Source organism: Wyeomyia smithii, chromosome 2, assembly GCF_029784165.1.
Source record: "Wyeomyia smithii strain HCP4-BCI-WySm-NY-G18 chromosome 2, ASM2978416v1, whole genome shotgun sequence".
Taxonomy (NCBI): domain Eukaryota; kingdom Metazoa; phylum Arthropoda; class Insecta; order Diptera; family Culicidae; genus Wyeomyia; species Wyeomyia smithii.
Window position 1 is genome coordinate 62,109,640 of NC_073695.1, and position 25,000 is coordinate 62,134,639.

At 40.4% G+C, this 25,000-nt stretch overlaps 1 protein-coding gene across 4 annotated transcripts in view; it reads left to right on the forward strand.

The window, feature by feature from the left end:
• Nucleotides 1-25,000, forward strand: part of LOC129725958 (methylcytosine dioxygenase TET) — a 296,289-nt gene that overhangs the window by 34,045 nt on the left and 237,244 nt on the right. For all 4 annotated transcript variants that reach the window (XM_055682423.1, XM_055682425.1, XM_055682426.1 and 1 more), the window contains exons 2-3: nucleotides 1,254-3,683; nucleotides 3,751-3,891. In XM_055682423.1, the coding sequence (XP_055538398.1) occupies nucleotides 2,523-3,683; nucleotides 3,751-3,891 (1,302 nt within the window). In that variant the 5' untranslated portion in view covers nucleotides 1,254-2,522. The remainder of the gene's footprint in view (nucleotides 1-1,253; nucleotides 3,684-3,750; nucleotides 3,892-25,000) is intronic.

Below are 25,000 nucleotides of genomic sequence, written 5' to 3' on the forward strand. Positions count from 1 at the left end.
ATGAACAGGTTTGTTTTTAGAATAATCAAACTAATTCGAGACGCAAATTAATCGAACTACATTTTGTCAATTAAGCCCAAGTTCAAGCTCACTAAGCTACGTTTTCAACATTTTGCTATGATTTTGATGTCTGGATGCAATTTTGAAAATATTAGTGTTTTATTCTGAGTGTAACGTGAAAAAACTACGTGTTGTTTGAGTCTAACCCTTAGTCAGAGGCCGAAAATCGGTTTTTTACCTCCATCCTGACAGCGGAAAAGCTGGCAATTCACCGCACGTTCGGATTGTACGTCGTCGCTAGGTTCGGGATGACATGTTGATTTTTCTCCTTCTTTTATTGACAGCATTGCTGGTTCTAGAATCTTGAGCGCCAAGGTAAAAAGAAAACGCTCTCCGCAGCTTCCCTGGAACCCTCGTGGAAGGCGTTTTCACGTGAGTCAAAGTCCTAAAGAATAATGCCACCTGCTGCGCCGAAGTCGGAAGTGTTTTCCAAATGGAAATTTCAACTCAACTATCTTCGAACCTAGGGCTGTTAGAAGACAGTGTGATTTTGATAAGATTCACGATTTGTTCACTTTTTGCAATTCAATATGGTTGGTGAAACAATAACGTTTCGCACATTCAAACAGAAAAATATTGTTCAGTCGAGTAAAAAAACGCTGTAATATTTACGTACCTCATACAAACGTTGCAAAGTTGGCATATCCTTGCAGCAACTAATTCGCATAAAATTATCACACCTCATTCTGAAAGCCGGCGGAACATTCTCGCTTCGGCACCTGAATAATGAGACAGCATGAATAAGAGCGCAATTTCGGCGGCATTCGTTTCGCATATGATTAGAAGAATTACAAGGATACGGCAACCCTCTTGAATGAATACTCCCATATCCTGCGCGCACGGTACGTGCGTTTACCTACGAATTAAAATTAAAATATTCAAAAGAGCAGAGCACCGGATTCGCAATCTGCTTTTGGGTGGCGAGGTGGTCGCGCCACTCCGGCGTAGCAGGATGTGCTAAGATTTAACACTTCTTCGGTGTCCCCCTTACTCCACCGAAGTGTGCGATCTCATATCTTTGTAGAATTAAGATTAAAATTTGTGTTTCTAATTTATTTTCCCCCGTCTGGCATCAGAAATACTTACTCTAATTGGTTTTGGTTGTTGCACGCTTTTAAATAATAAAGTGCATCTATAATATGGTTGAAAGTCACACACTAATGTCAGTTTTCTAATTATCTCTCTACTTTCAGATGCCGATTGGAACGTAAAACCAAAGCCCATATGAAACAAACAATCTATTCAATGAAGCATCACATGTGAAACTTCAATCTACTTTTAAAAGTTTTCTTATAAATTAATTTAAACTATATTTATGTATTTATAGTAAACCTAATTTATTTATTTATTTAACTTATTCAAAACCCTCAAATCGGATCGTTCAGTAAAACTTCATCGCACGTTCGAGTCAGTAAAATTAAAATTCTAAAAACCCACTAATTTATTTCATCAACCAAAAAACAAAGTCATTAAATTTACGAAGCAAGAAAAAATCGATTGTTTAACAGTTCTGAAAGCAAAACCAAACTAAACAAACAACAGCAAAGTACAAATTAAGCACTAAAAGAATCCATTTACACAAACAAATTTAAACGAAAAAAAAAAAACAAGACAGAGAAAAAAAGAAAAAAAAATCTATTTGTAGTCCGAGCTAGCTAGCTGACAATAAGTCGATTGAACCGAAAACCGTTGCAAAACAAAGGCACAAATTTTCTCGCCGGCAGTATTACTTTCGTTTTCACTCATAAACAAAACACAAAAACAAACACAAAACAAGCAAGTACAAAACAAATCAGTAACAAAGAAGATAGCAAAAAACTAAACAAAACAAAGTAATAGTCTCTAACCGAAAAACAAACAAAACAAAAATAGTGAAAATCAACCACAAATCGTGAAAGTGTTCAAATTTTGATCTTAAGTGACAATGTTACCTTCACCGAGGGAGAAAGAGAGCAAGCGAGCAGCGAGCTGGCGGTGATTTATTTTTGATACGAGAGTGACAGAACAAACAGAACGCAGAACCATATTTACCCCCTGACGTGAAACCGCAGGAAAAAAATTGCGCAAATCAGTCGGCACCGACGGGAGGTGCCGCAGTAGTGAAAAACAAATATATACCTACTATCAAACAGAATCTTAGTAAAGAAAAACAAAAACAGATAAACTAAATAGAACAACTACGGTGTTTTGTTAATCGTGTTCAGATATCTACCTCTCTCAGGAAGGGAAGAGCAAACCAAAACCAAAATAAAAACCCAGTGAGCTTTGAACGAATCCAGTGTTGAACTTTGTACTACCTAGTTCGGTTTTCGATTGTATTTTTTCGGAAGATTTCGGTTTCTCTAGTCTTGAACTTGAACGTACTGTGAGTGCACTAGGCGAGCGCGATTGGTCGAACAATAGTGAACGAACAACTGTGACTTTGTGTGTGTGTACTAGCTAAACAAAACGTAAGATGTAGTATGACATCGATGATGAGTGCTAGCACTGCGGAGGAAACTACGGATCATAGTTTACCTTCGTTTGCCTCATTCACCGCCGAGCTGGAGCCCTCATGGGACTACTACGACCGTCAGGAGCGCTCAAACGGTTCCGCTAACGGAGGTGATGTAATTTCGTCCCAGACAAGCAATAGTAGCTATACAAGACCTTGGGAGATGGATACCAAGGATCAACGCGCGACCATCAGTAATGGAAGCGGTGGTGGAGGTGGATTTGAACCGTTTCCGAAGCTACCGTCCTTCCAGAGTCAATTTCACGGATACTCGGAGACGGCCATGGCAACGGATCCCAGTTTGCCCCAAGTTACGGCCGTCCCAGTGCCAATTTCTCCGAGCTCCGCATCACCAAATACGGGTGGTTCGCTAACTCAGTTAACGCAGCTCACACCGACTCCACTGACACCACTACAGGGTGGTCTCACGCCAATCGGAGGCTCCAGTTTCCACACGCTCAGTGCTGTGAATCCTCGTCCGTACCCTATAGTACCTGCCCCTATTCAGGCCCGTGATATACAAACCATTAACCAGCAGTACATTGATGAGCGCCACATACAGCTGTACCAGCCGATCTCTAGCTTTCAACCGCAATCCATTCCCACCGTAACGGTCATCAAGAACGAAGTGGTTGACTTCGACTTAGGTCCGTTGAAGAACGGAACCCTTCATCATAGCAATTTCCAGAACCCACTGCTGGACAATACCATCTTTTCGCACAATGGAGCCCATGCTCAGACACCGCCTCAGTCCCATCCGCAACACCATCATCACCAACCATCGCAGCATCATTTGCATCAATCTCAGCACAATCTGGTGACTCCAGCGATTCAGGAGCACCACATCACCAACAACAGCAAGCTCTCCAGTTCCTCGGCGAACCTGGACAGCAGTACTCACACGTCAGCGCAGATAACGCGGATCGCTGACAATCGGAAAAAGGAACGGCGGAAAATGCGGGCCCCCTCGCTCGAGTCCAGTGCCGAGTCCGAGGGAAGTGCAATGGAAATTGGCGAAAGTGGCAATCCGGGACAGGTGGCGGCTATCTCCAGTACCGCCAACTTCAAGAGTCCCATGCATACCATGAGCATGGACACCGACGACGGTGGCCTACCGGGTGAGAAGCAGGTAAGAACACGGAACCAATCGTATTGAAAATAAAATTCCTCAATTTGCTCTTATTTTTCGTTCGCAGACAAAGAAAAAGCGCAAGCGTTGCGGTGAGTGTATTGGCTGCTCGCGCAAGGATAACTGCGGCGATTGTGCGCCCTGTCGGAACGACAAGAGCCACCAGATCTGCAAAACCCGACGCTGCGAAAAACTGACGGAGAAAAAGGTAAGCTTAGTTTTTGACAATTCCTGACAGTAACCCGCACAAAGTGAGGTTAAGAACCCCAGAGCGCCAAAAACCGCCAGCCGCCCTGTGGCGGCTGTCTCCATAAATCAATCCCTAACAAATTTAATGAAGCGATAAAATCTTTGCTCACAACTGCCGCCCGAAAGGTTCGCACACCCCGACCCGATGTCAATGCACTTCATCAGAGACGGATGCCGCAGAATGCAACCGGGAAAAGAGTGCAATAAACAAAGAGAGCGAACGTTACAGGAAAAATAACATACAAAACAAAGGAAACAAAGTGGCGCAGCACCAATTTTCAACCGTCAAAATATTTGCGCTCTCCATTGTAACCCGTTTTCGCTTTAATCGCGTGAAAAAGTGAAACATGTGTGCGGCTAGCGCCTGCCCGAGCCGGAGAAACTTATAGGGACAGGTTGTACCCGCGAAACGCGCATACATAACTCGCCTTACCATTTCGTGTTTTGTTTACATTCGTCGGCGACCGTTGTTGCCGTTCAGCTGCAGGTTTCTTCTTTGCCAGTTGTGTAGAGAAGATCCTTTCTTTCTTTACTGTTTGATCAGTGGGCACGAGCGCCCGCCCGACCGGTGTTAACGAGTCACTAAAGAGGGGTGAGTCGATAATTGCTTTAATGCGCGATTTGGCGGATCGCTAACAGGATTGCGATTTGGCTGTCGATTGGTTTTTTAAATTTTATTTCAGTGCAGAACCCCTCGTCCAGTAAAACGCCCGGTGTGCCGTTGCGGGTGAGCAACGCAAACAAACCTGCAGATGTTCCGAGCGAGTACAATTTATTGATTTTTTATTAACTGCTCGATTAAACTCGTTCATAAAATATTGATTCCACCTCTTCCTGGGGAAAGAGAAAAAAGAAGCCTTCAAATAAGGTGTTACCGATAACCGCATGTGCCATTACGATTGATTTCTTTTTTTCCATTTGGCCTGCTGGAAGATAAGGGCTTCAATATAAAAAAGTAAAATAAAATGAAACAGTAACGGTGTATTTGAACACCCGCACTTCGCTGGTTGGTTCTGCAGAAACGAACGGTATTTACATTTTCCGACACAGCAAATAATCACACAAAGTGCCAGTTGCTGTACCATCCGGTCCGGATCGACCAACCGACCGACCGTGTGACAGTTGGTTCGGAAAAAATCTCTAATTTAAATTTTAATGCAGTGAATATCCTGCGCTAACCAGACAGCCAGTGCGCGCTCGCGCGTAAGCAGTTGAAGAATTAATTTTGTACAATTTTATACACCATATGTGCTTTGTTCATTTTGGGTTGCTGGGAGTCCCGAATTCTCGTTTGTTCCTGTTCTTCCTTTATTCTCTTTTTTTTAGTTAAAAGCGGAAATATGATTATCCATCAATAACAAACAATCATTAGGATGAAAAAGTATATCAGTCAGCTGTTTAAACTTTGTTTCGGTTTCCGAGCACAGATCGAAAATTCTCATTATTCTTGGCGAAGGTCGGGATGCGCTGAAAGGTATCGCGACAAAGAAAGAAGTAATCTGTAGAATAAAATCTCAGGTAGAAAGCAACGCTGTTGGCCGAATTTGTTGTGAAAAGAAACGCAAAGGTCGTTCGCTTTCACACAAGTAAAATCCCTCGCTACAGGCAACATCTGCTGCTTTCTTGTGTTTCGTCTGATTTGATATCCTGCAGCCTGCAACCGAATAGAGAAATACTAACTTGTATCTTTTGCAGCAAATCAGGATGTCTCCTGGAATCCTATTAAAAAAAAGTACCCGAACAACTTCAAACAAACTGTCTCAAGGTGCGAACTCGCAATTTTCGTGTGTTTTCCTGGATGTTCACTGGAAGAGACCGTCTGTGCCACGTAAGCCTCCGCCTCGAATACCTTAAATTGTGCGATTATTTATGGCCGTCAGCATTCCTAGCTGTCCCAACCGACCGGGGGACTCAAACAAAGTTGTTTATTTTATTTGTTCCACTTTTTTGCCTGTTTGCGGTGGTAAGCGAACTTTAAAACTCACATAAATAATATTTCGCCGAATGGCTTCTGTGCTTTTTTTTTGTTCGTCTGACAGGATCGTAAATTTGTTTCCACGCACAAAAGTCTTTGCTTCTAGATTCTTGAGTGATTAGTTTTTTTCTAGAGTATCCCAACTTGTTTTAACCGATAATATAACAGAAGCCATGTGTAACTAAAAATAATCCAACCCATTCTAGACAGTAAACGATGAAATTTCAATATTTAATCAGCTACCGGTTTATGCTTAACCCCGATGATCGGTAGCGAAGCGGGCTGCGATCGACAAGCACGTTGTGACAACCAGACGTCATCGCAGGGAGGCAGGTGTCACTGCTGGCCGACAATGTCGCCATTTTACGATCGATCAAAACGGTTTCAAATTTCATCCCAATTCTCCTGAGCGAGCGCTTAAACTAGCTCAGCCCGATGTGTGTGAGTGTGTGTAATTTAATTCCCTCCCCGCAGTCGTCGTCTTTAGAACCAACGCATCGCCCGGGATTGGGTGACATTTCCGATCCGGTGTCGTATATCGGTGAGATACAGGATGTTGTGACGCAATCGACGGGCTGTCCCTTCCCATCGGCATACATTCACCCGAGACCGGCTGTCAGCGTCAACGCAATTCGCACGAATAAGCTAATAACAGCCTTGAGTCGACCAGGCGAAAGTGCAACGAACATAATTGATTGAGCTAATTGAGCCGTTGCCAGCCAGAAGGGTTCCCCTTGTCTCGAAGACTGAATATGGGAGAAGAAAAAAAACACAAAGGAAAGTGGAACATTCTGATACCGATCCGGCATTTGGCGACAATCGGCTACAGACCACTTGAGAGAATCTGCTGGGAGACCAAAAAAATGCAAATTTAGTTTTCATACATAGATTACCTTTCCGAAGACGGAAACCACCTCGGAACCGGTTCCGACCTGAATCGTTTTTTCCTTTGTTACGATAGTTAGGTCTCCTGTAGAAATAAGGGGTCTCGAAATTTATGGCTGTGCACAATTTTCGATTGTTTACAACTGCCATTCACTATTATATCACAGATGGAAGTGTTGCCAAATGTTTGGCATAATTGACGTTTCCTAGATTTTACATTAAATACATTGATTTATTTTATAACAAATTTAATGCGAATTTCCTTTTAAAAATCATAAAAGTAACAATTTTGCTAGTAATAAGTACGAACTATAATCCCACCCGTAGCCGTCAAGTACCAGCATTCGTATCCAAATTGCGACGGTGAACGACGACGCTGCCAATGTGCCAGCGAGCCAATTGTCGGCACAGCAACAGCGGCGGAGCGCAATTTTTAAATCTAGCCTGATTAAAGTGTATGTCGTTTTCGTTTTAAATCCAATTGAGTCCGTTCACAGCACATTGCACGATTGCTGTATGCTGCAGGCTGGCAGTTCGTCAAAGCGGTACGACCATATCCACGGGTATTCATTTTAAGTCGCATGAATGCCTCGCAAACCGTTCTCCTTCCACGTTCTCCAGCCAACAGTGGTCGTAGTTCGTCGCAGCTTGTTCCACCCAGACTGGCCAGACCGCGCCAGATTATCCTATCGGCCTTCCAAGCGACTGATTCCGATTCATTACTCAGCGCTAACAATTCGAGCTTGAAACGCACAGTATTTAGGAGGAGCAGTTATCGCAAAAACATGTTCGCACCTTTGGTGGGTTGCGATTAAATCTAGGTTTTTACATATTATTTATTGCGGACAATCCCTCAAGGGACGAACATACGTTGCATTTTTCCTTCTTTGCTTTGTAATAAAATTTCTTATCGTTACAACTTTTCGTACACCCGGTCCGATTAACTGTTACGGACCATGCGCAGGCTAAGGCCCTCTGCCTGTGTGCGTGCTCGGGTCTTTGTTCTGTGTTCCACCAACGAAGGCAATGGTCTGGTCCGCGGTCTGTTGTTCTACTCCCAGCTCTACCATCACCACCACACCTAAATTGCGTACGCAGCCTACTTCGTCCCTGCGCACACTACACGCTAAAGCCAACCGCCTGCTCCGATCCGATAGCAATCGTACCTACTTTCGTCACGGACTTTGCATTTACTCTACCATCTCGCTCACTCTACAGGAACCAGTGAAATAACAAAAAAAATATCCCTTCATATATCCTTATAGAGCATACAGTTTAAACCGCACCGCCCGTTTCTCTCCCCGCCAGAAATTGTATTATTCTGTTGGTCCTGTTTTCCCGCTTTTCATGTTACTTGTTTTTTCTTTCTCTTCTTCTTCTCATCTTTCATTGCCCTCGGTCGTTGCACATCTGTCGGTTTGCTACAGGCCTCTCGAGGCAGCCATTATAAATAATATGTGTGTTACATTTGTATTTTTAATCCACCGATGACTACTGCACAGTTAGCTGCAGCATGAACGTGTACATACGTACGAGTATGAAGCACACAGAAACTAGAACTTCCCAAAAAAAAAACATAAAATAAAGACGGCTTTCATTTATTTCGCTGGGTAGTGCAGGTTTAAATTGCTGCAAGTACAACAACCAAATAAAAAAAAATCATCCTTGCATTCAGATGAAAAACCCGATTGTAGCGGATTTCCACAAATATGATGCCACACCAGGCCTGTCTGAAAATCACGAATACGAACCATGGAATATCGAACCGAATAAATGGACTAGCTATGAGAAAGCGAACTAACTAATCAAGCTAACCTCAAAACTAATGTTTTACTAATCGTAGGCTGTAAGAAGTGCGAAACAAGAAGAAACTACTAACTGTACCTAACAATCTCACAAAAATAACCTTATACTAATCAACTCACTAACTAACTGATCTTAACAACTCTAACGCAAATCACTAAAACCTAGTCTGTAAGAAGTGATCGCAGCGAAGAGCGATGAAGAAAACTGCTACTAACTACTGATAACACTAACTACTGAGAGTACTAACTGATAACACGCTACTAATCATACAAAACATATTCACAACTGTGACTAACGGAAATTTGGATAGTAAAAAATTTGTGGAAAATACAATGAACTATAATTGACAGTTGCAATGTTCTGGCGGTTGTCGTTATTTACCGTACGCAAACAAACGTCCGGTTAAATTCTCGTAGTTTGGTTATGCTCGTGAAAACTATGAACATGAACTAGAAAAGGCAATAAAACTCAGAAATTTTCTCCACTCAAAAATAATCTGTTTGTTGAAATGTCATCAAGTTTCGTTTTAAACTGGTTTAGAGTAGTAAGGGGCAAAAGTACGCATTGTTTTCTCCAAAGAACTATTGCAGGAAACTATCATACAATTCGGTTTTGTTACCAATTGGTACATGAGCCTCTTGACTTCAAAACGTATTGCTACAGTTTTCCAGTTTTTTCCTCTTGAAAATTTCACTTTAAAAAAATCTTCAAATGCATTATTATTTCATAGTTCATCAAATTACTTCCACAGATCGTTTTCATGGTTTTGAATGTTTTGGTGATATGCCCCCCAAATTGACCTTACAGAAAAGATTCCGCTAGGGCTTTTAGTTTTGAGTCCTAAAATGGCGACTTCCGGTTTCTAGAAAAACAACCTAAACTAGCCGAATACCAACCAATTTGGGAAATTATTGAATCGGGATGGTGCCCAGAGACCAGAAATTAACTACAGATACCATTTTAAATTCAAAATGATGACCTCCAGTTTACTGCAAACATCCCAAATTGACCAAATACCACCTCATTACTTTCGTCACCATCTAGAATTTAATAACGCTGTCCGAAGTCGATTTCCGGTCTCAGGGCATCTTTTCGATTCCGAAAATACTAGGTATACTGACCGGTATTTGGCGATATTTTTGAGCCAATAATAGTGCGATTCTGTTTAAAAATTCATAATATCATACAATTCCTCAATTTCGGAACAAATCCCCGAAAAACCGGGTTTCCGGAAATGAGAAAACTGTTTCGGGGTACCGCTGCACACTGGGAAAAAATGAACCTAAATTTCCACTAATTAGAAGCATTAGTCGATTGGTGATAGTTTCATCCTGTGCGTGACACGGGAAAAGGTCTATATTTCCAAAAATACGCAAAAATAGAGTGAAAAGGGGCAAAATAGACTGTTTTCCGTGCCTTGCACAAAGGAAACCATCATAAATCGATTTATTGACCAATTTTACATAAGAAATGCTATATTTCAGGTTGCCAGTCTAGCAACGATTATTTAGTGGAATAACCGGAACTCACATATCCACTATTTTTCTTACACTATCTTACAAGGGTAGGAGGGGGGGGGGGGTGAATTTATTATCTTACGTAAGAAAAACATTGTTAATGCAGCTGTTAAAATAACCATGTTCATTAAAGTGTGGACGGTAAAATTCATAATAAGAAAATTACGAAAGGAGGATTAGCTCGAATTAAGGACAGAAGAGGAAACGAAGTATTGTGCTTGCTTCAGTAATATATAACTTAAATAAAAATTTCCATATAGGCTGGCAGTAAGACCTTACTAGGGGAGAGGGGGGGTATCAAAAAATCTTACGATGTTTTACAAGGGTGGGAGGGGGGAGGGGTTATAAAAGTGCAAAAATATGCGTAATTATTGAACGGAAACCTAGTTGCCAAACTGGCGGTTTTTTCTTCGCTTATCTCTCTCTCTCTCTCTGAGTATCTCTAGTGTTTACATGTGGGATCAGCTGACGTAGTAATGCTGCAATGTTGCCAGTTTATTTTGCTTGTATGTTCCGAAAAGGCAAATGCGTATTTTTGCTCCGTGCGTACTTTTGTTCCACACTACTCTACACTTCATCTTTTTTTTAACTCAATGGTGAAAAACAATAGCTTTTAAGTTGTAGTTTACCGTTGGACACAAATTTTATTCGTCTATTTAACGTTTGCATGAAAAAATGGACTTATTTCAGATGTTGATATAAAAAACTAAGACAGATAATTAAGTTCGATAAATGTCCCATGGAAGATAACTACATAAGCTTACTTGCAGAAAAATTCTAAGCCCTCTGCGAGCGGCCTTCTGGTAGTCAACCGGAAAATTCGCCATGGCGCACGAAAACATGCGTAGGCATATTTTTGAGTTCTTCCTTCATTTTATTTTTCAATTCCTTCTCAGTTTTCGCGACAGAATTGTTAAAGTAAATTCTCGATAGGACGCAGCTAGGGAACGTTGGGTTGGTTCGCCGTCTTGGGTACCACATCGATATTTAACCGCTGCATCTTCTCCAATGATCGCGTATCGCGTAGTGGGCCGACCCCAGATCCAGCCAAAACTTTTTCGCCCCTATGGTATTTCTTGATGAACGACGCAACTTCCGGCAGGCGTTTCATACTATATATTTCCCCGTTCATGGCCAGTTCGGAGCAAAAGAAAAGTGGCTTCGACCTTCCCTTCTCGCTGATTGACAGCCACAGCAACACTTTCTTGGGGAACTTGGTGTGTGAAATGAACTTCACTTTGGAGCTCAATTCCTTCGTGGGGAAAGTAAAATAAGAAGCGCCCCGCCAGTCGTTGCCATCCAGGGTGAGATGAGTCTCGTCGTCCATCACGTCGCGATTCGCCGGGAAAATCGACTTGACCATCTAATTCAGTCGCTACCGCTGCGTCATTACCTGCATCTCAGAGATTAGTGGAAGAGACTGCCGCTTTCTGACATTTATGTCAATGTTCGCCAGGTACTTGTTCACTGTTTGGCCTGTTGCACCGACCTCCCGGCTGAGCGCACCCAGCGTTGTAGCGATTTCCCTCGGCCTTCCTCTTCAACATCCTTTGGAGCTTCTTGTTTTTCAGAGTCGTCGGCCGCCCGGAACCGGGCTTTCTTTCGATGCTCTGATTGTAATCCGATATTGCCAAGATGTTGTAGATGCGGGAAAAAGAGTATCTGGTACACGATGTCTGTTTTGGACGCGGCGGGGCAACGTTATTGGACCGCGCACACTTCTGAACGGAGTAGCTTCACTGTTTTCGCCATCTCGGTTAGAGTTCGACTGGTAGAGCTGTCAGTTTTTTTTCGGCTGACTCGTAGATCACTATGATTGATGCTGCATGGGTAGTCTCATCAGTGCGTGTGAAGGTAAACCCATGAAAAATCGACAGTATTTGTCTATCGTTTTGCAAACGATGAAATAAAGTCATAATTTGTTGGTAGGTAATTTAATAATTGCACTCAAATAACGACTTACTCCGAACTTCTGATAAAGAGTTGCCATATTTACCATACCTGACTCTACGTAATAACAGTTCGCGAGGAAAAAATGTTCGCTCGTTATCGACCGAAATTACTTCATTCGCACTTCTCTACATGTAATAGTCAAAAGCAGAAATGCCAGAGTTTTTTGAAAAATTGTCTGCAACTGCTCGAAAAACCGAAAAATACTGCTTGAAAAATTTTCTTTTGCACTGGCAAAGAAGGTCTGCAATGATCTGAAAATGTTTTGAGAGAATCTGCGTAATTATAAGAAGACTTTGACCAAAATCTGCTAAAATTTAAAAAAACTGCAAATATATGCATATACTTAAATAAAAATCTGCACACTAACGAATCTACTCCTTTGGTTATCTCATTTATCTCATGGAAATAATTGTCCGTGAATATGAACATAACCATAACTTCTGAATTAGTCGTTCAATCTCATTACTATCGTAAAAGGAATTGTGTTATATTGATCGTAAATTTCAATAACTTTATTTACAGGGTGACAAAAATGTCCGGTCACACAGGAAAATCTCAATATTTCAAAAAATAAGAAGAAAATCTGAATCTGGCTTTCATAGCTTCATTCAGTAACTCATAAAGATACTTCACAGACGATATCTCGGAATTACACCACCTTTCTCTGATCGAACCAGCTTCAGACGTCTCGGAAAGTCGTCGCAAGCGGCGCGCACGTGCTCCATCGGCATCTCGTCCCAGATTTTCGTGATAACTCGCTTGAATTGCTCCAAATTTATTATTCTATAGTCGTTCAGCTTCGACATCATGTATCCTCACACGAAATAATCTAGTGGATTCAGATCCGGAGACGACGGAGGCAATTCATTCTTCGAAATAAAATCGGTCAAGTTTTCCTCACACCACGCCTGAACAAACTTTGCGGTGTGGGATGGGGCGCCATCTTGCTGGAAGCAGTAGTAATCGTCTTCAAACAATAGTTCAGCTTGAGGCAGAACATTTTTATTCAAAACCGTGTCCAGGTAGTACGCTGCGTTGATTTTGACACCTTTATCGATAAAAATAAGAGGCAGTTTACCTCTCTTGCAAATGGCTTCCCAAACTATCACTGACGTCTTATTTTGGAACCGGGAAACGTTCAGTTTGTCCGCAGGAGCTTGCTGGAGGCTCACACTCCAAACTCGATCATTTTGGCGATTGACTGTTTGCTCCAAAACGAACAGCTTCTCGTCCGAAAAAATAATCTCGTCATCTGCGCGCCAACCGAGCAACTCCCGCGACCGTTGGTACCTCTTGTCCTTTGTAGCTTTGGTAACCCCATGAACCACCTGTTTTTTGTACGGTGTAAGTTTTAAATCCTTGCGCAGAAGCAGGTGGATTGATTCTCGGTTCATTTTAAGGTTCCTGGCCAGCTTCCGTGCAGATTGGGCGGGATTCCGGCGAATCCGGTCTCGTATAATCTTTTTCAGCCTTGGAGTTCTCACAGACCTTGGTCGTTCAAATCGTGCCTTGTCCTCGGTGCCTCCGGTCTCTAGGTACCGGTTTATGGTCCGGTACACGAATTTCCGGTTTATTCCGAGCGGTTTTAGGTGTTTGAGTATGTGTCCGGGTTTGTACCCTTTCACATATTCAGCGATAACAGCTGCTCTTAACTCTGCCATGGCTTACAACTCAATGTAAACAAACTGCACAGAAACGAAACTCTGCCACTTTAAGCAGCAAAGTTAACCCTTTAATTTGACATATAGATGGCACCAGAGTGATGCAACGTGTAGGCTACAGGCGACCCCAAAAAAGTGTGACCGGACTTTTTTGTCACCGTGTATGTTGTTGGAGTACCCCATATAACTGGCGAAAAGCGTATTTTCATAAAAACAAAAAAAGTTTCCTCAACTTTATTATGAATTATTTCAAAAATGAATGTATTTGCATTTTTGGTTGCCAAGAGCTTGATGATTTGAAATTACTATTAAAATCATACTGCATCATTGGAATTTGAAAAAAGCAACTTGAAAATTGTGTAAATGTGTCCATCTAGAACTTTTTGTCAAAAGTTTTGGAATAATGTCAAGTTTCAACAGAAAAAAGTAAAAAGTATAGTTAGGTGTTAATTTCTTATTTTCTCAATCAAAATTAAAATAACTTGAAAACGGTTGCATTTACTTCATGATATACTTCATATCATCATGAACTATTTAATTTAAAATAACTACTTAAAACATTTAACATAAATATAATTCAATGTTTTTAAAAATGTTGAAATCAGAAAAATGCTTTGAAAAATAACCTTCAATGAAAAAGATATTCTTCACTTCTCCATCTGAGATTATTCAGCAGAAGTTTTGTTTTAACTTTTATTTTTTTTTCTAATGCAGCATCCATTGCCTGCAAATCGTTCTCAAGCTGTTTTTTTGTACAATGCTTCAAATAAAGTCAGTATCAAAATACACATGTCCTATTATTAATTTAATCTTGAGTATAAAAATTTGTACCTACCATCCGTTGAAAATATTCAGTTTGCTGACTCAGATACTGCCGCGCAGAGCAAGTCAGTCCCATTTGCATTTTCAGTAAAATTGAGTTATTACGCGTAAATGGTAGCTAACAATGCATAGTTTCGTAACAATGGATGAGCTCAACAACTTTGTTCTGAAAAACTGTTGGAAAATATCCAAACATATTGTCCCATCTTGTAAGAAGCAATGTTATAAAATCATATAAAAACGTGTTTTTCTCGGCTTGCTGAAAATGCAGGTGGGACTGACATGCTATGCGCGGCAGGATAGGTGTGTAAAGTGTTGTTCAAATACAAAATAGGTCATTTGGCCTGGTGTTGCGCTCTATCAATTCATCAATTCAATTCACAGTATAAATTCATGTATACTTGCGACCGACGAAATAGTTACTAAATATTCATAGTTTTTGTTTGAAATATACGACCCTAGTACATTGCTCCTGATTGCTTAACAACAATTTTATAGAATTCGCTCGGGCTGTGCATTGCTCTTCGGCCATCGCAAAACAACCCGGCAGAGTCAAAAAATCCTATTTAAACAACTGCTCACTACTACCCTTCCTCTTCGTTACCACTGAGTGCGGAAGTGCTCCCTAACTACCCCTGTCCAAACCCTAGCAGCACGAACGACGACGACGACGAAGCAGTCACGGACAGCATCAACGCATCTTATCTTCCCACCTATAAATTGGTCTCTCCAGACTTGCCCGGATAATGACAGACCGGGGAAAACGGGCGAAACGTTTCGCTAATACTTTATCATCGTTTGGCCGCACAATTTCAGCTATGAGCTAGCAATGGCGTACGCATTATACACACGCACGCATACCACACACACACACACACTTACACACCCACACGCGCGCACTAGTTCGCTGTGTTTATTCAAATTGGTCTGACTTCTTGGCAAAGCCTGGGGTCTTCGTGAATGCCGTAAGAAAGGTACATTCGACTTTTTCGCTAACCCTCGCACAATCCAACCTCTGGTTCCCGTTTCTCGTACGGGTTTTTTTTTTCTTCACTTTTGCCAACTTACGATTCGATGACGACAGTTTTTTTTTTTTTTTTCATACCACCCTCGATTCTTTTATATTTTCTTGTAACAGCGGCCATCCGTGCCCAAGACAGAAAGAAGTTTTTTTTATTCCTGTCTAACTTTTTGCAACTTGTTCGTGTTCTATCTGTGCCCGTATTCTGAGTAAGCTGAAGTTTTTTTTCTTGTTTTGAACACTGGATTTTTTTTCCAATTTTCTTCGGATCTCTCCCGATTCCGAAAACTTAAAGCCCTGAGCCTCACAGTTTCCTCATACTTTGTAGGAGTTTTTGTTGCTAAACTCCGGTTCATTTCCGCCAGCCGTGCTATGAACTGTGTATAAACGCAACCACCCGCGCAAAAAACGACTTTTAAGCCTGTCAAATTTATGATATTTGACTTATTTTCTTTGTCTTTCGACGCTCGAAACACTGTCACCTTGGCGTTTTTTTATTATTCCATCGTATGTCAGCAAATTTGGGTGGAAAGAGGATAACTGGGAAACAAAGGATGCGAGGAAAATTTAGTGTCCAACGTGCCGCGTTGCGAAAAAGTTTTGAGCGTCTCCCATTCAGCTATATACGAAGACGGCAGGAGCGCTGAGTGCAGCCAGCGGAAAAGGTCGTTCAGAGGTCGGTGCCTGCGAATCACGGAACACCGGACGAGTGGTTGTTTATGATACGCGCCAATCCAGCTGGCCAGCCAGGAGGAAATTAAAAACGATATTTTTCCGAATTTTATCGCTCTGACATTAATTTGCACCACCGAATTTCGGCGAGAAGATAATTGGAAAGGAAGATGGTAGGACTTTTTTTTTCGGTTCGTTTTTTCTCGCCTTCTAGGCAACAGAGTCGTGATTTGGAAATTGGTGGCGTGAGAATGGTGCGTGACAAGAATTTGACTTTGGATGAGGATGCTGGAGTGGAGCTGCATCAGAGGGGACATTGGTTGATGATTTCGGGGTTGAATCGATTTTTCGGGAACACAAATTTATCTTGAGTGTTAGTTGTTTTGTGTGGAATTGTGTCTAAATTTTATAGTGCACCTGCACCAATTTCCCTTAACGAGCCAATAATTCACTCGCTGTAGGCTGCTGGTAAAACAAATCAAATTAGTTACACTAGGTTGAAATTGTGTGGCGAATCGGACATACCAAACAGGGAAAATCTGCCCGCCCCCTCGGCCAGCTCCATTTCGACGGGTGAACCTGTGGAAATGCGTTCGTGTGTCCATAATGCATTCAGCATATCCATTAGCAGTGCTTCGCCGAAACCAACGCAACCCCATTGAATTATTTAACTCTATGAGGAATATCGTTATTGAATAGAAACAAAAATTTCATGCGAGTTCAATTTCGAGAGCCTCGAACTCATCCTCATTCGAGTGGGCTAGTTGGTATGCCACCTGGATGGCAAATCCCGGGAAATTCGACACACACCAGTGCTCGCGTTTCGCATGCCACCCAAAGTCGCTGATATTCGCCATCCGCTGCTCTTCCTCGTCCTTCGGTTCACGTACCTACATAGAAAACGCCGAGTGCAGTATACTTCAAATTCCGCGCCGTTTTCCCGTTTCGGGTTCAAGCCAAAATGTGCGCGCTCATGCGGAGTAATGCGGGGCAATGGTTCGCACCTGACGATTTTCACAGCACCACTATTGGAAAATAAATCATGTAGTCTGGTTGAGCTTTAGGTCCAAGAATTACAGTTATTCAAAAAGTAATAAATGTTTCTAGCACATGTGTGATAGATTTCACTCTGGTAGTTCAGTTCTCTGGCCAGCGAAACAACCAAACAAACAATGTTATAAAACAATTCGCATTTCAAAACTTATGCCAAATCCATACAGTGTGACAAGATTTTTTTTGTATATATGGAAAACGTCCATGTGAGCTTTTGCCCCGCAGTACTCTAGGCCTGAATGTGTTTCATCCAAGTGCTGCACATCTTTTGAACTATCTGGTTCGATTATGTCTAACGTTGTTGACGACCTTTTTTCATACTCAACCATACAATTGCCATTAGTCTACTAGTCTGCTGCTAGACTCATAGCAATTCCTTAACGAGGTTAGTGTGGGAATTTTACAAAGCCTGTCGGCATCTTGTCATTTGTTTTAATTGCAAGTAGGTACCATGTTCACATTGATAACAGCCTCTTTGTGCTCTGATTTTCCAAAGGTCGGACCGCAATTACGGACACACCCTAGTCTGCACATAGCTTAGCCGGGCCAAAAACGATGGAAATGAAGCCGCTGCTGCCGGTATCATCGCAATTAAATGTGCACTTTCGTGAAAGCGAAACGAAATTAAAATATATTTATTTCATATGAAAACGCATTCTGTCAGGCTTCTGACCGAAACATTTGCATTTGTATCAATCCTGTACAAAGCCAACCACCGTTGGGGGGTCCCGGGTTACGAGGCCGCCTTTATTGACATTTTCCATCTAGTAACCTGGAGAAGTTGACAGGCTTGGAGGGGTTGGAAAAATCAATACATCAATACAATTTTTCAAACAGGTTGTCAGTTGAATAGTGACTGGGAAAATCCCAACCCAATAGAACTGCATTGATTTCGATGGTACAACATAATAAATCATGCCTATCGACAGCCATTCAACCGTGCGGCACGGACGAGATCCCAATTTTTCTGAAAACCAATTTGAAGAGTGCCAGACAGACAAACATCAGCCATTATCGATTGGTACGCGCTTCCAGACCTCGTCCAACGGCCCCCGCTGCCATCCTGGTCGCCGACCGGTGCAGACGCTCGGTATATATTAAATTTGTTTGGTGAATTTCCCTGCCAAGGGAAAAAGAAAATCCATAGGGAAGAAAGTGCGCCCTTCATCCGCCGTCAGGGCGAAAGTTGATCAGAAATCGAAAGTTCACCGTGTCGTCTCGTTACGATCTTTTTCTTCGATTCCGAACCAGGCTGCGGGGTTGACCGCCGGATGTGTGCGCCCTTGCTTGCCGTGTTTCGCTGGGAAGGGCCCACTGTTGATGCGCTCTGCGCCGTCTTGCGGCACTCCGACTGTGTGCAAGATTTCAAGGATAAATTACGACGAGGGAATAGCAAACGTTTGCTCTTAGGCGATATTAGTCGTTCGTGAAATCGAAATCGATATTGTTGCGTTACCAATTTATCTGCCGAGATAGCGGATACCCGTACCAGCATTATTGAGATGTCTTTTGGGCGCGAAATGGCTTGCTCTTTTCGCTGTCGGTGTAAGAGGGTAGTTCGGGACATTTTTAGGTATTTGGTGCTGAATGAATCTCGTGTTCTATTTATGTCGGGTCTGACTTATACCAGCTAAAGTTTTCACAAATAATCATACAATATTTTTCATGATGCAAAATCGAGAAAATCGGGTCCTTAGTTTCTCTCTTATGATAAATTGCAGGAACACATTCGATTTCTCTTTAGAAAATAGATTGACATTCACTCAAAAACATTTCATTGCTGAGAAAATGATCTACACAGTAAAATATTCTGAAAATCACACGTCACGTACATTGTTTTCTATTCAAAAATCATTTGCTTGTGACGTAAACTTCGTTTTTGTTCGAAAGTTATGTCCAATATCCAGTGGTGGGAAGTAATCCGCTAATTCGCTAATCGCTAATTGGCGACGCTAATATTCAGTTAGCGGTTTAGCGATTTCGCTAATTTTTGGTTAGTGTAACTGTTATCGTCGCTAAAATTTCAGGCTTCGAAACGCTAATCGCTAATTCGCTAAATTTTGTAGGAAGCGACAATAGAATTATTTAGAAAAACTGTGAATTGCTGATGGCGTACGTAAATTGCTTGGAAACGAAACGTAATTTACTTCGAACGTTCAATTGTCTCAACTGTCTCAATTGTCTAGAGTTCCTTTCTTTACGACACAAGTGTAAGTTAGTCCCTTTACCCTAGAATGGAGTTCCACTTATCGTAGAAGGCACTGGAGCATTTTGAAGAACAAGCTCACCACGTACTTTTGTAAATTGTAATTTTCTTGAAATTATGACAACTTTGGTTCTACTTTTTCGATTCAGATAATAATTGAATTTTTATGAAAACATTCTTGAAAGTATTTATTTTCAATGCAAGCTGAATAACCTTTGTTACTCCTTGTTTTTACAAAATCAAGTATGAACACCGTTTTGTGAACCTTTTATTGTAAATAGCTCTTAAAAGTAATTGTTTTCGTTTGTTTTACCACAAAAGATCAAAGTGGCCCAGAACATACAAAACTCGAGCAATAAATTTGCATTTAAATAAGTTAGCGATTAGCGAAAGTTCCGCTAATGTGGGTTTAGCGTTTAGCGATTATCGAGCTAAATTTTTCGATTAGCGGCTTAGCGATTAGCGTCGCTAAATTTTCGGTTAGCGATGCCCACCACTGCCAATAACATTAATAATTATGGAATTTTCTATCATAAGCGATGGAGGCAATTCTTTATATACGATTCGACATAAATATTGGCACTTTTTTCTAACTGTGTAATTGTGCTTGAAATATACAAAAATGCGCAGGACGTATGTGAAGCATCACAATTTAAAGGTTTTCTCAAAATAAAAACAAAGATTTTCTGCTTGCATGTGAAACATACACTATGGAAAATCTTTCATATTAATTTCAAGTACATTGAACTTACGAAAATATTAAGGCGTTGTGCTTAGAACGATAATTTGAAACTAATGTTACGGTGAAACGTCATGTATGTCTAATAAAAAGAAAAACTTAAATTAATTCGAAATACAGTGTCGGATAAAACAACAAGATCACTACACTCAAAATATTTTTCACGTTATAATTACCGTTATGTACCGTTATGTGTTATGTGAATATTTTCCACTGTCATTTTCACGTAGATTTCACGTGATTGTTAATTGAGTTCATCATGAACTGGTGAGATGATTTATCCTATGAATCTTATGCAGTTGACATAGCATTTCATGTGAATTTCACGTAGAACTCATTTACTGGTAAAGTGAAAAGCATTTGAGTATCCGATAGCTATCACGTTTTATGCAACGTATATTTTTTATTTATTTCTATAATTTTTAATAGATCAGAAATGGTTATCAGACATTATCGAAATATATTGCGTAATAAATCTCGGGTATACAAATTCGTCAATTCGTTAATGAAGAAAACAACATCAAAACTGATAAATATTACGACATTCATCGGCGATGGTTACTGTCCGCTAAAGTGTTCAGGTAACTCCTCCACCACCGAACTAAAGCGGTGTGAAACCTGTAAGCTAAAGACTGAATATTATTCAGATTTTCCCAAAACTCACTTATTTGCAAACCATCGAGAAATTCTGTTCATGTTCTGACACTGAATCAGACAAACGTTTGCCATTTTGATTTTTGGATGATTTCGCACAGAGAATTCACGCGATACATCATGTTTGACGTTGTCAAGTTCACGTAGATGATACGTGATAAACCATGACATACATGTGATTTTCACGTAGATGTTATGTTTGTCACATGAATCATGCAAAATGACAGGAAATGAACAGATATAGGAACTTTCACGTAACAATAACGTGAAAAATATTTTGAGTATACTCAAGCGAAAAAAAATGTTGTAAAACATTGGAAAAAATTCGAACTCAGTGTTTCAATCCATCAATAGTCGTCCATGGGTAAAAAAACAACAAATAACGCAAAAAATAAAACTAGAGTAGAATTAATTCCGGAAAGAATCTTTATTCCGTGCTAATATTTCGACGCATAACCTATGTTTTGGATGACTTGCAGCCAGGCCCGGATTTGAGGGGGGGCAAAGGGGGCAAATGCCCCGGGCCTCCCGATTCAAGGGGCCCCCTAGTCCTGGGGCGACATTTTTTTTTCGCTCGTCACCTTCCAGAACGTTACCTATAAATGTTTTAGGAAAAGAGGGCCTCACAGACAAATTTGCCCCGGGCCTTCCAGCGTCTAAATCCGGCCCTGCTTGCAGCTCCCTGTACTGACAGGGATCGCATTCCAGGCTGCTTGGATTCTTTCCCATAGTTTCTGCTTGTTTGTTTATATTACATATTCTCTATGGAGTTTGAGTCTGTTTACTGGGTTAGCCACTCCATGACGTCGATCTTGTGGTTAGCAACTCCGTACCAAGAGAAGCACCCTCGGACCATGATTTTGCTTCCTTCGTGTTTAAAAGATTTTGTCGTGAACTGTGGTTTGAAGGCGCAACCAATCGGACTTGGCACCGATTCTATGCTCCACAAACCGTCTCTGGATTGTTGGAGAACCCACAGATAAATTCAGCTCGTCTCTGATTTTTTTTGCAGCCTTGAACGGATTTTTGTTAGAAACACGTTCAATTTTAGAATGGTTGTCCGTTTTATTCCTTTTTTTTCTATCAACATTGCATTCTAAACAAATTTTTTCGATCATCCCGAAAATTCTGCAATCCTCCGTTGACTTTTTTCTCGATTCACTATTTTATAGATAACAATCCGTTGCGGCTTCGTGTAGTGAAAGAAGCGAGCGAAGCGCAGAAAACAGATGTTCATCTAATTTTCAAAGGATGTGTGAGAACTTACAACCATCATTTAACCGTAAGTGGTAATCTCCCGCTATGTGGCGCTCGCGTCACTGACAAATCCCTTGAAACAGACAAAAAAAACAATTGGTCCTATGTTTGTCGCAAACCAGGTGTGACATGTTGTCATTCTAATGCAAGTGCTCGCCGCTGGGTGTCGCATATGTTTTATTCGAATTGACGCTCATTTTAATATTGTTCAACATTTGTTCTTGTACTATACTTCCAGGAAAGCGGAAGAGCATTTTTATATTTGAATCAAACTATTTGTGTTAACCGTTTAAAGCGAATAATAATCAGAAATTTGTTGCACAGTTTTCCCACCAACTTGTTTGGCTATCAACATACGAGTTAGAGCTACCCAAGTAACAATAACAGTTTTACGATGCACTTGAAGAAATTTTGATTGCTTGTCCTTTAAAACAGTGTATAAATCTTATTATTCTCACAAACTGCCACAAATCACCCGTAAAATCCTCATAAGATCGAGGAGGCCCATACTAGAGAAGGTGCTCGAGAATAGTTCCTAAAGTTCGCTTAAAACTCTATATTTTTATCGATATGTACTCATAATAGCATTAAGGAGATACTCACAGCCATGAAAAAACTATAACAAATTTCGAGAGTTTTATAAATTAGGTTCGCGATCCTTCTTTTTAGTTTATTTCGCTTGGAACAGAATTTATTTATTATTTACATAGAGCAATTTATGAAACAAACCCCATCGGCCCATCGATCTACTCCTTCTCCAAAATGGATGTCATCGTAGTCGTTAAATAAAATAGGTAGGTAAATCTTCACGTATTTTCAAGTTCATATATGAGACTTTTTAATTGCCGAGTTCAGTTTATACGTGTTATGTGCCAAAAATGTTTTTTTTTTAAGGGGGGATTTGTTAGTAGCTTAAGTATTTATGATAAATATTAGTAAATAATGAGTATGTGTGTCCAATCACAAATGGTGACTTCTCAACACTGTTATAAATTTGTAATTTTAATTGTTAGGATTTGTTTGCTTTCGCAATTAGGACTTATCATTCGTAGGGATTTGAACCTACTTGTCAGAAAAGGGGAAGTAAACTTACAACTAACTTAATTGCTAACTTATTGGCTATAAAGAGAGCTTATCGTAGCAATTGAGGATTGCAACGATTTTTGTCGAAAATTGTTAATAATTTTATTTGACATAGCTTCTAATGGTACAACACCAGTAAGTCTATGGAGGACGCTTCAAAATCATTTTCAGAATTTTATTTTGAATCCTTTGGAGCGTTTTCTTCCTTGTTGAACAGCAACTTGACCAGATCGGTACAGCATAAAGCATTGCTGGTCTAAAAATTTGTTTGTAAATCAAAAGTTTGTTCTTTAAACAAAGTTTAGAATTCCTGTTAATGAGAGGATATAAACATCTCGTATATTTGATGCACTTGGCTTGTATACTCTCAATGTGCTCTTTGAAAATAAGTTTTTTATCATAAATTAGTCCCAAGTACTTAACCTTCTCGGACCAACTTAAAATAACCCCGTTCATCTTGACAACGTGATTATTGTTTGGCGTGAGGAAAGAAGCCCTAGGCTTATGCGGGAAAATTATCATTTGAGTTTTAGAAGCATTGGGAGAGATTTTCCACTTTTGCAAGTAGGAAGAAAAAATATCTAAACTTTTCTGCAATCGACTGCATATGACACGAAGACTTTTTCCTTTTACGGAAATGCTTGTGTCATCGCAGAAAAATGACTTTGTGCATCCTGGAGGCAAATCCGGAAGATCTGAAGTGAATATGTTGTACAGGACTGGACCCAAGACTGAACCTTGAGGTACACCTGCTCTGACGGGAAATCTATCAGATTTTGAATTCTGATAGACAACCTGCAGAGTTCGATCAGTAAGATAATTTTTTAAAATTTTGATTAGGAAAATTGGAAAATTAAAAGTTTGCAATTTCGCAATCAAACCTTTATGCCAAACACTGTCGAATGCTTTTTCTATGTCTAAAAGAGCAGCTCCAGTGGAATAACCTTCAGATTTGTTAGCTCGTATCATATTAGTAACTCTGAGCAATTGATGAGTTGTGGAATGCCCATGGCGAAATCCAAACTGTTCATTTGCAAAAACTGAATTTTCGTTGATGTGTGACATCATTCTGTTAAGAATAATTCTCTCAAACAGTTTACTTATTGAAGAAAGCAAACTGATTGGTCGATAACTTGAAACTTCAGCTGGGTTCTTATCCGGTTTTAAAATGGGAGTAATTTTTGCATTTTTCCACAATTTGGGAAAATATGCAATTTTGAAGCAGCAATTGAAAATTTTCACTAAAAATTCCATTGTGCTCTCACGGAGATGTTTGATTAGTATATTAAAGATTCCATCGTCACCAGGTGCTTTCATATTTTTGAAATTTTTAATAATTGATTTAATCTCATTCAAGTTAGTTTCAATTATTTCTGCAGGTAAAAAATTCTGGGAAGAAATTAAATCAAATTGACGTGTGACTTCATTTTCAATTGGACTCACAAAATTCAAATTTGAGTTATGAACACTCTCAAACTGCTGAGCAAGTCTTTGAGCCTTTTGTTCATTGGATACAAGAAAACGTTCACCATCTTTTAAAACAGGAATAGGCTTTGAAGGTTTCTTAAGAATCTTCGACAGCTTCCAAAATGGTTTTGAATATGGTTTCAATTTTTCAACTTTAGTCTCAAAATTTTGATTTCTCAGAAGAGTAAATCTATGCTTAATCTCTTTCTGTAATTCTTTATAAATAGTTTTAAAAACAGGGTCACGAAAACGGTGATATTGACGTCTGCGGACATTTTTCAAACGAATTAGAAGTTG